The sequence below is a fragment of the Neophocaena asiaeorientalis genome, unplaced genomic scaffold (assembly GCF_003031525.2).
Source record: "Neophocaena asiaeorientalis asiaeorientalis breed wild unplaced genomic scaffold, Neophocaena_asiaeorientalis_V1.1 scaffold280, whole genome shotgun sequence".
NCBI lineage: Eukaryota > Metazoa > Chordata > Mammalia > Artiodactyla > Phocoenidae > Neophocaena > Neophocaena asiaeorientalis.
This window is the reverse complement of record NW_020185321.1, coordinates 7,412,006-7,426,299: the sequence shown is the minus strand read 5'-3', so window position 1 is coordinate 7,426,299 and position 14,294 is coordinate 7,412,006. Positions and strand designations below refer to the sequence as shown.

Below are 14,294 nucleotides of genomic sequence, written 5' to 3'. Positions count from 1 at the left end.
CTCCAGCCCCCTCTCCCCCTTAGCCCCCCTCCCTATTCCCCCTCCTGTCAGCATCCCCTCTCCAGACTCCCAGACCCCTCTTCTTTGGGCCCCAGGCTCTCTGCCCCTCAGGCCCCCTCTTCCTTCCATCCTGCACAGACCTGGGCGTTGCTGGTGGGCTCCAGGAAGCAGAGGCGGTTGCCGAAGCCCTCGGCGGCCAGGCAGAGCTTGAGCTGCTCCTTGAGCACCATGGCGCTGCACTGCAGGACCATCTCGTCGTCCTGGGGACGGGCAGAGGGTCAGGGTGGGCGCCCGCATCCCACCCGCATCCCGCAGACACTGTACCGTGGGCCGCCCACCTGGCCCTTTCTCCTCGTGAAAAAGATGTGACTAATAATAGCCACCCTCGCCATTTATCAAGTAGGGGCCCGTGTTGAGCACTGTACATGCTTCTAACATCCCCATGAGATCCAAGCCAGTGGCATCCCCACGTTAAAATGGGGAAACTGAGGCTCAATGAGGGGACATGGCTTGTCCAAGGCCACACGGCTGATAAGAGAAGCAGCTGGGATCTGAACCCCCGTCCAACTGACTCCAGAGGACTCCCAGGTGGGGGTCCACAAGGTGAGTCACTGGAGGGTGGAAGATATGAGCGCCTCAAGTTAAATGGCTTTTAAGTTCAGCCTTATCTAATTCTTCTTTTGTGTGTTATTTTAATAGTAGCTCTCATTTAAGGAGTGCTATCTAATGACTCCTGAATGCAGTGCCAGAGTCTGGACCGGATCCTGGATGGAGGGGAAATGCCATAAAAGATGGTATAGAGACAAGTGGTGAAAGGTGAAACAGACTGAATTAGATGATGGTATCATAGCCATACGAAATCTCCCGATTTTGATAACTGTGCTGTGGTTTTCTGAGAGACATCCCTTGTTTTTTTAGGAAACAGACACTGAAGGATTTAGGGGTTAAGGGTATCATGTCCACAGCTAACTCTCAAACAGCTTAGGAAAAAAATAGGGAGAGAGAGGGAGGGAGAGATGGAGGGAATGATAAAGCAGACATGCTACATCCTAACATTTGGGGGAAATGACTGAAGGCCACATGGGAGTTCTCTGAGCTAACCTTGCAACTTTTCTCTAAGTTTGAAATAATCTCGAGGGTATAAATTAAAATTTTAAGTAAAATAAACAACCTTCTGAGGTAAGTCCTAGTATGTGAACCTGTGGAAACAGAGGCCTAGAGAGGTGAAGTGATTTGCCTGAGGTCACACAGCTGGCAGAGCTTGTGGGATCTTAGTTTCCCTTGCAGGGTCTTAGTTTCCCGACCAGGGATCGAGCCCACACCCCCTGCAGTGGAAGTGTGGAGTCTTAAACACTGGACCACCAGGGAAGTCCCAATATGCCACTTTTAGAACGCTAGACCACCTCTTGATATGTTAGTAGAATAGCCCATATTACATTCATAACTAATATAAATGTATGTGGGGGCTTGCTCCACATTTTTACTGATAGAGGTTTCAATCAAAATTGATGGGAAAAAAAAATAGATGGAGACTGCAGTGATTAACCACAATTAAGACAGTGATTATTCCATTTTACAGCAAAGGAAACAGGTTCAAGGAGGCTAGGCGTTCTGCCTGAAGTCACACAGACTCCAGCCCTTCCAGCAAATCCTGGGCTTCACCCCACACAGGCAGCCCTCATTCTTTCTGTCAGCCTGGGAGGAGGGAGAGAGATTCATCCTGTCGGCCGGAGGCCCCAGGACTGCTCTGTCCTATTACCCCCAACCCCGACATCTTGGCATATGCCGTGTATTCACAGGGATCATACAGCTTGCATTTATTAAGTACATACTCTCAGCTACACCTCATGCTCAGGGCTTTACATTCATCTCATAGACACTGATTAAGCATCTGCTATGTGCCAGGCACTGATCTAGGCACTGGATGTAGAGCAGCGAATAAAGCAGACAAATTCCCTGTCCTTGTGGAGCTGACATCCTTGTGGGGGGAAATGCAATGAACAGGTGAATCAATTTATAATGTTAATTTCAGTGATAAGTGTTATGGAAAAAATAACCCAGGGTGATGTAAGAGTTTGGGGTAGAGATGACATCAGTGAGGGGGGTGAAGTGACAGCCTCTCCAAGGAGGTGACATTTGAGCTGAGCCTTGTCTGAATAACAAGAAGGAATCAGGCCCGATCATCTCTGGAGGAAGAAAGTTCCCGGAAGAGGAGTCTGCCTGTGCAAAGGCCTGGGGCCATGGGTATTCAGAAAAAGCAAGGGAGACAGCCTGGCGCTGCTGCCATCAGGAGCAAGGGAGAAAGTGGGAGGAGACGAGCCCAGAGAGATATTTGCATGGACCCATTGAATCCTTATGGTACATATTTTTGTCCCCATTTTCCAGATTGGGAAACTGAGGCTCAGAGAGAAAAATAAAAATCACTTGCCCAAAGTTAGGAATGCAAATGGCAAAACCAAGATATAAACCAGGGACAGGGAGCCTAATCCCTACACCAATGATTCTCTTAACTTTCTCCTGCATCCGAATGAAGGGGGGTAGCCTGGTTAAAAATGCAACTTCCTTGCTGCCCCAGTCTCCCCCTCAACACCAAGAGCCTGATTCAGTAGATCTGGGGTCAGCAGGGAATCTGGACCATTAACCAGCCCCCAGGAGGTTTTGACATGGGCCATGCTTTGAGGAACCCCAGCCTGGGCAGGGCTGGATGTTGCCACCCATCAAAAGGAAATGAAATGAACTTGGGGGCTATGCCCATCATGCTTAAAAAGTGAAATAAAAGTAGAGCAAGAACAGAAAATAGCAGCATGCCCCTTGTGTTCTAAGGGCTACCTACATTTCATGAAACTTGTTTCAGTTAAAAATAGTTGTGTGTGTGGCTTCCCTGGTGGCGCAGTGGCTGAGAGTCCGCCTGCCGATGCAGGGGACACGAGTTCGTGCCCCGGTCCGGGAAGATCCCACATGCCGCGGAGCGGCTGGGCCCGTGAGCCATGGCCGCTGAGCCTGTGCTCCTCAACGGGAGAGGCCACGACAGTGAGAGGCCCACGTACCACAAAAAAAAAAAAAAAAAAAAAAAAGTTGTGTGTGGATGCACCTAATTTGAGCATAATAGCATGAATTGGAGGCAACCCAAATGTCCATCAGCAGGTGAACTGATAAATTGTAGCGTATCCCAAAAAAAAAAAAAAAAAAAAAAAAAAAAGTTGTGTGTGGATGCACCTAATTTGAGCATAATAGCATGAATTGGAGGCAACCCAAATGTCCATCAGCAGGTGAACTGATAAATTGTAGCGTATTCACACAATGGAATACTACTTAGCAACAAAAAGAAATGAATTCTTGATACACACTACATGGATTCATGTCAAAAATGTTACAGTGTGCAAAAGAAGCAGGACAAATGAGCATATATTTTATATGAAACACTAGTTAGTGACTTATGGAATCTCTGGTGACATAAAGCAGAAGGGCAGGGTGATTCCTGCAAAGAGCCAAAGGGAACTTTCTGGGCTAAAGGAAATGTTCTATTGATTATGATGGTGGTTACATGGGTGTGTACAGCTTGTCAACTGTAACACCTAAAAGGGGTACAATTTATTGTATGTCAATTATAGCTCAATAAAGTTGACTTTTTATAACATATGTGAATATATGCATGTACTGGGTTGCAATATAAAATATATTTCTTACCAGTGGGATGAGATCCAAAAAGTTTGAGAAAACCACCACATAACCTCAGTAAAGTTCAGGAAAACGGACCCAGTCTGGGGCCAAGAGATGTCAAGGCCAGGCCTCTAGAATCCAACACTGGCTAGCCAGGCAAGTCTGAGCCCAGTTTTCCTCTTATGAAAGCAGGAGGGCTGGCCCCCAGGGGCATCCAGAGATGACACTTCCTGGCCTTAACCTTGGTCAGTGACTCCCACTCAGGCCTCGGTTTCCCTCAAAACTCCCAGGGAGATAAAGATAGGGCCCTACCTCAGAAGATAGGGCAGCAAGGATATAATTATCCTGAGGCCCTGGGCATGGGGTCTGACGTAGAGTGGCTGCTCAGGGGCTCAAGGCCATGGCCACGGTCTTATTAGGGCTTGGGAGGAGGGGAGAGCCCAACCCATGGTGTCTGCTAAGGGACTGGAGCCAGTGCAAGAGTCTAGGGTGAAGCTAGGCCTCCTCCCATGGCCGAATGTCCAGCTGTCCCTATCCTTCACTACCAGCCCCAGCTGTCCATTCCTCCCTCCCAGGAAACCAGAGCCGGCTCACCAGGGTCCTATTCTGGGGCCGGAATGCTGTGTCAGCATTTCCCAGGGCCTGGAGGGGGTGGGGAGGGGCTAGTGCAGGATCAGCAGACCTGGCCCAGAAGAGAGAATATCCCCTCCCATATTCACAGCCCCACACCCGGTAGAACCACTGGGAGGGAAAAGTAGGAAGGACTTCGAGATGGGCAGCCCCTCCCCCCCAACCTCTCCCTGTCCCCTGCCCAGGCCCCAGAAAAGTGGACTATTCTGGGAGGGACACCTGTTGTTCCAATTCCCATCCCTGCCCCCCGCCTGCCGAGGGTCAGAGATGCAGAGAGAGACAGACTTGAAGACACAGTGAGAAACACAGAGGGCCTGAAGCCGAAGAACAAAGCCAGAGACAGAGACAGGGAGACAGAGATGGAAAGAGACAGAGACACAGACAACCCAAAGAGACAGCTAGGGAGAGACACCACCCAGAGACCATTAGCAGCCATATCTGACCATCCTCTCCAAAATCAAGTGGGGAAAGAAAGAAGACCCAGAAACAGGGGGACCCTCAGGAGACCCTCAAGGGCTGGGAGTTCAAAGGAGTTGTGTCCTTTAGCCCACCACAGCCCTCTTCCCAAGAATTTAAATAGGTCAGAGTCTGGAGCAAAAAGAGAATTAGGGCTAAGTGGGGGGTGGGGGAGGGGACAGCTAAATTAAGCTCAGGAATTAGAACCACCTTCCCCAAGTGCCTGCTTCCAGAGTGGTGGGAGGGGGTGCTCTCTCAGCGGCCCCCTTCTCTGGGACAAATCGCTAGTGTCAGAAGAGAGGGTGGAGGAGGGAGGATCCTCCTCCCCATTCTGTAGTCCCAGATTCTGCTAATTCTCTGACGAGAAAGATGGGGGAGACTAAGAGAGACAGAAACGGAGAAAGACGGAGTGACAGTCACCCAAAGGGACAGAGGAGAGACCCCAGAGTCTCAGAGACCACCAGCAATCAGGACAAAGACATCGGAGACAGAGAGACACTCAGACCAGAGAGATAGTCCCAGAGACTCCAACACAGAGATACGCACCGTCCGCAGAAACTGGACCTCATCCTCGCCCTCTCCTCCGTCACCCATGATGTCGAGGCCAGAGGTGCTGGGGCTGAGGTCGGTGGCTAAGAGGAGGGGGCCGAAGGCTGGACGGGTGGGCTGGGGGCGAGTTGGGGTCGGAGACCTCTGGGGACGACAGAGGCACCCGCGGCGTAGATGGAACTGCGTGGAGGACTCGTGTGCTGGACAGAGCTGGGAGGAGGTCCCCGCCCCCGGGTCCCCATTGGAGCAGGACGGCCAAGGCCACGCCCCTTTGACGGAGCCCCGCCTACAAACCCCAAACCTTGGCCAAAGGTGCGCTTGGGGTGGGCGGGCTTAGGGGGGTGTCTTTAAGGCAGCTACCCTCTCTCCCCCTTCGCGATAAGGAAGATGCCATCATTCTCCTGTTTCACAGAGAGCAAACTGAGGCTCTGAATGAGGAAGCCCCTGCTTGATGTCATACAACAGAGAAGGGATGCGCACTAGGTCTCCTGGCTTTAAAAAGCACCATACACAGTGATTAAAAATATGGACTCTGTTTTATAAAAAAAAAAATATGGACTCTGAGACAGACTGGATCCAAATCCCTGTCTTGCCACTCCTTTGTGTGACCTTGAACAAGTCACTTCGCCTCTCTGTGCCTCAGTTTCCTCAACTGGTAAGGAGGATATTAATAGTACCTACCTCACAGGGCTGCTGCAAGGATTAAATTAGATTATTTGCAGCACTTAAAACTGTACCAATACAGGTGCAACCACTGTGGAAAACAGTATGGAAGTTTCTCAAAAAAACTAAAAATAGAACTACCATATGACCCAGCAATTCCACTCCTGGGTATGTATCCGAAAAAAAAAAAAACCCAAACACTAATTCAAATAGATACATGCACCCAATATTCATAGCAGCATTATTTACAACTGCCAAGAGATGGAAGCATCCTAAATATCCATCAGCAGATGAATGTATAAAGAAGATGTGGTACATATATACAATGGAATACTACTCATAAAAAAAGAACGAAATTTTGCCCTTTGCAGCAACATGGATGGACTTGCAGGGCATTATGCTGAATGAAATAAGTCAGACAGAGAAAGACAAATACTGTATGATATCACTTACATGTGGAATCTAAAAAATACAACAAACTAGAGAATATAACAGAAAAGAAGCAGATTCACAGAAATAGAAAACAAATTAGTGGTTACCAGTGGGGGCGGGGGGGCGGCCGGGAAGGAGCCATAAAGGGGAGGGGGAGTGGGAGGTACAAACTAGGGGTACTAGGAGGTACAAACTACTAGGGAGGTACAAACTATAGGCTCAAGGACATGCTATACAACAAGGGGAATATAGCCAATATTTTGTAATAACTGAAAAGTAACCTTTAAAAATTGTATTTAAAAACTACGTATACAGGGCTTGCCTGGTGGCGCAGTGGTTAAGAATCCGCCTGCCAATGCAGGGGACACGGGTTCGATCCCTGGTCCAGGAAGATTCCACATGCCACGGAGCAACTAAGCCCGAGAGCCATAACAACTGAGCCTGCGCTCTAGAGCCCGTGCTCCGCAACAAGAGAAGCCACCGCAATGAGAAGCCCGTGCACCGCAACGAAGAGTAGACCCCGCTCACCGCAACTAGAGAAAGCCTGCGTGGAGCAACGAAGGCCCAACGCAGCCCAAAATAAATAAATTAATTAGTAATAATTTAAAAAGCTACCTACACATAGAAAATGTTAAGTAAGTGTTGCTAGCGTCATCATGGTCTTCGTCATCATCATCATTATTACAAAAACTTATGAGGCAGGAGTAATAGGCATAGTATCTAATATCTACAGTCTTTTGCGTGCCTGTCACATTTCAGTCTCTGGGCTACGACGTTTTCACTGCATCTCATTAGCTCTCACAACAATCCTGTTATTATTTACATTGTTTAGAGGAGAAAATAAAAATGTATGGTCCTTGCCACGCATGGTTTTAAGGACACGACCTGAATAAATGAGGTACAGCCGCCCCCCACAGATATCTGTGGGTTTTCCATTTGCAGATTCAACCAACTGCGGCTCAAAAACAAATTTTTTTTTTAATTCCAGAAATTTCCAAAAGGCAAAACTTGAATTTGCCACAGGCCCACAACTATTTCCATAGCATTTGCATTGTGTGTACAACTATTTCCATAGCATCTACATTGTAATAGGTATTATAAGTAATCTAAAGATGATGTAAATTTTACCAGAGGATGTGCGTAGGTTAATGCAAATACTACACCATTTTATATAAGGGACTTGAACATCCACAGATTTTGGTATCCAAGGGGGTCCTGGAACCAAACCCCTGTGGATGCTGAGGGATGACTGTAGTTCTCACAGTAATCTTGTGAAGTCAGTACTTGTATGGTGCTCATTTTCCAGATGAGGAAAGCTGAGGACAGAGAGGTGAAGTAACTTGCCCAAGGTCACACAGAGGCTGAGCCAGGGATTTGAACCCAGAGCCAAGGTTCTTAACCATTCGACGATACTGTCTCTATATTTGCATAAAATCTCCCAGTTACAACAAAAAGCCACTTCACCAGGGCCAGGCTACACTCCCTCAGAATTCTAATCCTCTGTCTCCCCAGGGGCTGCCTGAGCCAATGAGGGCCACTAGCTGGGCCACCCTTATGCAGATGAGCACCCTGGTCTTTGTAAGTAAGGGAGCACTGAGAGGGGCAACCAGCTCCTTCCTGTTCCTGGCCACCTGGGGGGAGGCGGTGCTGGGAGAGGCTTGGGATCTGGGGGTCTGAGGCAAAGGGCCTCTGTAGTTCCCTAAAACTGGCAGCTCTGGGGACTAGAGGCCCAACACAGGATGCCACACACACCTGGACCTCCTGCCAGGCAGGTAGCTTCATGCCTCTAGGCCTCAGTTTCCTCATCTGTCAACTAGACTAATTTAGGATATTCCCTAAACCTCTTGGGGTTGTGGAGAAGATTCCATGAGGAAACCAATTAGCGCCTACCACATGGTAACGGATTGATACAAGGATCTATTAAAATTATTATTGGGACCTCCCTGGTGCTCCAGTGGTTAGAATTCCACGCTTCCACTGCAGGGGGCACGGGTTCGATCCCTGGTTGGGGAGCTAAATTCCCACATGCCGCGCGGTGTGGCCAAAAGAAAAATTATTAACATGTAATGGTATCTAATAAGTTATACAAAACAATATCTTGCAGTTCAATAAAATTATACATAAAATGTTAAGGTATAATAGATTGCTATGTGTTACATAGTTAAATATTGATTTATTGATACAACTGTAATGGCACATACGTTTGTACCATATTATTAGAGTATATAATGTGTAATTATATAATTAGATATTTAGGCTAATATAATTATGTAACACAACTATATGTTTATCTGTCATACACTATATAATGCACACTTGCATGTTAAATATGAAGTTTTCCCTCAGAGTTGTATGTATAACAGAAAATTATTCTGTGTCATTCTGCATTACATCATAAGATATTAATAGCGTTTCCTTTTTCTGTCAGTCATCATTATGTGTTTTAGGACCTACCCATGTTGCTCTGTGGACACCTGGTCTGTGGCTGCGGGGGGTTTGCAGGCCTCCCTGGTGACTGTCCCCTTCTGTTTATTCCCTCTCCCGCCTGCGGAGGTGACACCCAGGCTGCCCCCACCTCCCCCAAAATAACATTGCAGTGAACTTCCTTGTATATGCCCCCACGTGGAACTGAGGGAGAAGGTCTCGGTATGAACACCCAGGAGCTAACCGTGGGGTCACAGCTCCACGCACACATTTAATTTGACTGCAGCGCCAAGCGGTCCTCAGGAAGGGCTGTCCCCTATCAGTACATAAGGGCTCCTCCGTCCCCAAGGCCCCAACCTCCACTTGGCATTTTTCCAGCTTCTAGTTTTTGCCAGACAAATAGGATGGCTCACTGTCGTTTCAATTTGCACTTCCCTGATCTCCTACCAATAATTTCTAGCACCTTCTCAGGTGCCTGTCTAGAGAGTTTTGGAGTCTCTTCCTCACCCTCATCCTCTTTGCCCATTTTTCTATCAGAGCGGCTGTCTTTTTCTCTTGTTGACTTGCAGCTGTCCCTTTTCCATTCTAGATATTAATCTCTCCTTGATTTTAAACTTTCTCTTTTTTTGTTTTTTTTGGCCACACCACGAGTCAGGCAGGATCTTAGTTCCCCGACCAGGGCTCAAACCCGCACCCCCTGCAGTGGAAGCTCGGAGTCTTAACCACTGGACTGCCAGGGAAGTCCCGATTTTACACACTTTAAATACTGTTTTTCCTCTCTGTCATCTGATATTTGTTCCATGGTGTCCTCATTAAAAGAAATCTTTATTTTATGTTATCAAATGCATCCTGTTTCTGCCTCATGAGTTTTTGTGGTTTGCTTAAGCAGTCTTTTCCTTTGCGGTTGTTGGTGTTATTGTTGGTATTAACCATCCCCGAGGGCCATGAGGGCAGCACACATTTATACCAGTGCCAGGGACCTTTGCCCGTCTCCCTCTCTGAGGCTTCTCTGAGTCCTGGGGGCCTGGAGACACTCTCCCACTATAAGCTGGTCTCAGCCAGGGCTGTTACATCACCTCTTGCAAAGCAGGTGCCGAGGAGATAGGCTGAGAGTCAGACAGACAGCACATCACAGAGAGCACTCTTGAGATCAAAGGAGAGAGAAGAGCTTTGGTTGAATGGACTCACGCACTAGGTTTGGCAGAATCATACTAAATACTGTGACCATTAATCCACTCTCGGGTATCTACCCTACAGAACCGCACACCACAGTGTTCACCGCAAGTCAGGGGCTAGCATAACAGCAGCAGCATTTCACAGCAGCCCCAAACTGGAAACAACTCAGATGTCCATCACAGGAAAATCAATCAATAAATCATGGACTAATCACATGATGGAAGACTATACAACAACCAAAGGAATGAGCTACAGCTAAATATAACATGGAAGCATCACAAAGACATGATGTTGAATGAAAGAAGCCAGGGACTTCCCTGGTGGTCCAGTGGCTAAGACTCCGCACTTCCAGTGCAGGGGGCCTGGGTTCGATCCCTGGTCAGGGAACTAGATCCCACATGCATGTAGCAAATTAAGAGTTCGCATACTGCAATAAACGATCCTGCATGCCACCGCTAAAGATCCTGCACACCGCAACTGAGACCTGGAGCAGCCTAAATAAATAAATAATTTAAAAAAAAATGAAGCCAGATAGTTGTTTCCATTTATATACAGCTCAAAACCAGGCAAAACTACTCTGTTAGAAATCAGGTTACTGGTAACTTTTGGGAGATAGCACTGGGAAGGAACACAAGGGGGCTTATGGGGAATGGAAATGTTCTATTTCTTGATTTCTGTGAATGTCACAGGGGCATATTCTGTTTGTCACCATTCAACAACCTAAACACTTATGATTTGACTCTTTTTTGTACTTCAATTTAAAAATGTGTCAAAAAAAATGTCAAGCATGACACATTTAGGTAAGCGAAAACAAGCATGCACACTCAAAAGAAAAGTCTGTGTTTCTATGAGCATGTGTCCATGTACTTAAAAGCAGAGCCAACAGATCAGATGAAACCCAACTATGTATGATATTGGTCACCCCTGCCTAACAGGGACAGTGGGATGGGGAGGGGACTCCCCAAGGGTTAACTCCCATCTGCAATGTTTTTATACTAAGATAACAGTCTTTAAGATTATGTGAGGACTTCCCTGGCGGCACAGTGGTTAAGAATCCGCCTGCCAATGCAGGGAACACAGGTTCGATCCCTGATCCAGGAAGATCCCACATGCCACAGAGCAAATAAGCCCGTGCGCCACAACTACTGAGCCTGCACTCTAGAGCCCCGCAACGAAGAGTAGCCCCCTCTTGCCACCAACTAGAGACAGCCCATGCGCAGCAATTAAGACCCCAACACAGCCAAAAAAAAAAAAGTTTGTGTGAGAATTAAATGAGTTAATATGGTAAGAGCCCTTAGAACAGTGTGTGGTATACAGTAGGTGCTACATAAGGTTTTCTTACAATAAAAGGAATAAAGTGAAAATGTTTTCTGGGGTATAAATGGTATTATTAAAACTAAGCTAGAAATAAAAGAAACATAAGAAATATACAAAATATTATGTCTTGTGACTTTCCAATCAAACTGCTGTGCATTATACATGGTATGTCCTCATAGAAATATAGACTTTTCTTTTGAGTGTGTTTACATAAATGTGTCATATTAGGCATACTTTTTTAAAAAAACTGCTCTTATTGAAGCTTGACAGTGACAGAACAGAGAATCACGGGTCTGGAGACCGAAAGATGGGGGAGATAGAGAGAGAGCCCGCTGGGTGATTGGGGGTGGGGGCCCGCAGCACCGGAAACCTCAGCCTGAAGGGATCCCCGTGTGGGGGGAGGAGGGACCTTTGGTCTCTCCCCAGCCTCTTCCTTCCCCCTGGCCTGGGGCTGGGTGGGGAGGGGCAGTTCCTCTTTCCTTCCCAAGCACCGAGGAGGCCCCAGCTCCCAAGGGGCTAAGAAGCTGGAGCATTGGTGAGGGGGGAGGAGCTGAGCCACACTCTTAAAAGACCCCTTCCCCTCAAGGAAGCATGAACAGGAAAGACAGCAAGAGGTGAGGGGACCCTTCTCCAAGAGACCAGGAGCGCCCTGCGCCCCTGGGTCTCGCTTGGGCTGCATGGGAAGTTTGGGGAGGTTCTAACCAGGGGCATAGGGTATCAGGCTACTCTCGGGGCAGCAGCAGGAGCAGGGGGCGCCAGGTGGAAAGATGCTTCAGGGAGTCCAGAGCCAGCTTAGGCTGGGGCTGTTTGCTTGGGTGTCTGTGTCTTATCCTTGCTCTTCTGGAATTTGAGCTGCTCTGATCCCATTCTCCCCGCGCCCTTCACGCCCCCATCCTAATTCTGTAGGCTGGGTGTCTCTGTCCTCCCTGGGGTCTTCTTGGCTGCCCCCAGAACTGGAAACTCCAGACTCCCGCAGGGCCCTGCCCCAGGGGAGGGGAGTGTGATGCAGGGCAAGGCGGCTCCCGGCGGCGTCTTAAGCAACTCCTGGCTGCTCCAGACGCTGCAGGGGGCAGAGAGTCCGAAGGTAAGGGCTTAGCAGCTGGCTATACCAGCAGGTTCTGCCTTCCTGTCCTCACAGGGGCCATGGTGGCTGGGTCCATAGCCTAGGCAGCTCCTTCTGCCTCCCCCAGCATGTCTTTGATAGGCAAAGTGTCCCCTCCCTATAATCTCCAGGAGTTTACTGGTGGAGACCTGGCTGCCTCATTTTCTGGCTGTGTGACCTTAGGTAAGTCACTTACCCACTCTGTGCCTCAGTTTCTTCTTCTGTCAATAGAATAATCATAGTCCCTCCTCAGAGGGACGCATGAGTCCTCGATGGTACAGTCTAGACCTGTGGTTCTCAAGCTTGGGCACACATCAGGACCACCTGGAGGGCTTCTAAAACACAGGCTGCTGGCCCACCTTCAAGGTGTCTGATTCTGTAGGTCTGGGGTGGGGCCTAAGAATTTGTATTTCTCTCAAGTTCCCAGGTGATGCTGTTGGGATTGGTTGGGGACCATGTTTTGGGAACCCCTAAACTAGATAGATGCTCAACCCTCTGCCCGGTACACATCCAGTGCTCAGTAATGCCAGCTGTTACTCAACAACATTCAAAATGATTACGGAGCTTTTAGGATGCACCAGGGACATGGCAGTGCCCTTGTTATGGGGGTCTCCCGATTTCTGGTTTCACCCCCATTCCCCAGGCCTTGCTTCTAGTTTGCTCCATCACATTCTTTCTCTGCATCTCAAATTTAACTTTCTCACCTCTGGCCACTTAAGGGCCTAAGCAAACTAAATCCCTTAGTTAGCACTTTTGAAGAGCAAGGCATTGAATGTTCATAATAAATTCTTGGGGAAGGTCTGAAGACGACCCTCATTTTTCACATGAGGAAACTGAGGTCCAAAGAAATTATGTGATTAACACAAAGTCTCACCAGCCAGCATAAATTTCTCCAACCCAGTTCTGTCTGACTCTTGTGGAAGCCAAGGCCTTCTGCCTGGATTCTGCTCCCTCCTTCCTCTACCATCCCTGTCTCTCCATTACCCTCTTTCCCCAACTGGAACAGGAGCCTTGGGGAGGCACAGGGCAGAGTGAGGGTTATTTTTAAACTTTCCTTGAAGCTGCCTCAGCCCCAGGAACCGCACCCAGCTCTGAAGGGCTCTGGTGAGGCTACTTTGCACCTGTATCTTCTCTCCAGGCTCCAAATCTAGGGACCCAGGCTTGCAGCTAAGACTCCAGTCCCACCGAAAGGCTGGCTTGGGGGAGGGGTCTGTCACCTTAGTGGCGGTCAAGGTCGGGGAGGAGGGAGAGATGGAATCTCAGGGGTCTGCTTCTCTCATGAGGGCTGGGGGGAGGAGGGGTAGGTGTTGGAAAGCAAAGGGGAATTCTGAGGAGTATCCCTGAAGGCAGAACCTCCCATGATTCCCCCTGGGGAGGATAAGAATAATTCTGGGGGTCTTCTCCTATGATTCCCTGGGAGGTCAGGAGTAACCCATCTGCCAACAGGAAGCCTCTCCCATGATGTCTTGGGACCATACAGTCAAGGGGAATTGGGGGACAATGCCTGGAGGAAAGAGTTCTTATGATTCCTGGGGGGTCTTTAGTAGTCCTGGGGCTCTTCTCCCGTGATTCGCTGGGGGCGGTGGTTCAGGGTAGTCCTAGGGTTTTCCCCCCTGATTCAGGACAGGCGTGACCCTTGGAGTTTTCTTGTAGGAGAAGCCTCCCATGATCTGGACTACTCCTGGGGTTTTCTCCTATGGAACCACGGTAGGTCAGGACTAATGCTAGGACCTTGCCTTTAGAATGCCTTGGGGCTTTGGGGTCAAGAAGAATTCTGGGGGTCTGCCTCAAGGAAGGGGCTCCCATGATTCCCCAGGAAATGTGTCCACAGGAAGTCCCACCAGGAATGCCCGGGGAAGACAGGGGGCCGGGGCCGGGCCCGACA

The 14,294-nt window shown here is 48.6% G+C and overlaps 2 protein-coding genes across 2 annotated transcripts in view; one reads left to right on the top strand and one right to left on the bottom strand.

Annotated features, from left to right (window-relative positions):
- RYR1 (ryanodine receptor 1) overlaps nucleotides 1-5,340 on the bottom strand; it is a 118,704-nt gene extending 113,364 nt beyond the window's left edge. Inside the window, exons 1-2 of the mRNA XM_024734132.1 lie at nucleotides 5,293-5,340; nucleotides 141-260 (exon numbers count right to left, since the gene is read on the bottom strand). Coding sequence (XP_024589900.1) covers nucleotides 141-260; nucleotides 5,293-5,340 — 168 coding nt within the window. The remainder of the gene's footprint in view (nucleotides 1-140; nucleotides 261-5,292) is intronic.
- A 6,458-nt stretch (nucleotides 5,341-11,798) lies between these two features.
- RASGRP4 (RAS guanyl releasing protein 4) overlaps nucleotides 11,799-14,294 on the top strand; it is a 12,827-nt gene continuing 10,331 nt past the window's right edge. Inside the window, 3 exon segments of the mRNA XM_024733772.1 lie at nucleotides 11,799-11,921; nucleotides 14,241-14,286; nucleotides 14,288-14,294. The exon segment at nucleotides 14,288-14,294 is cut by the window's right edge and continues 132 nt beyond it. Coding sequence (XP_024589540.1) covers nucleotides 11,899-11,921; nucleotides 14,241-14,286; nucleotides 14,288-14,294 — 76 coding nt within the window. The 5' untranslated portion in view covers nucleotides 11,799-11,898.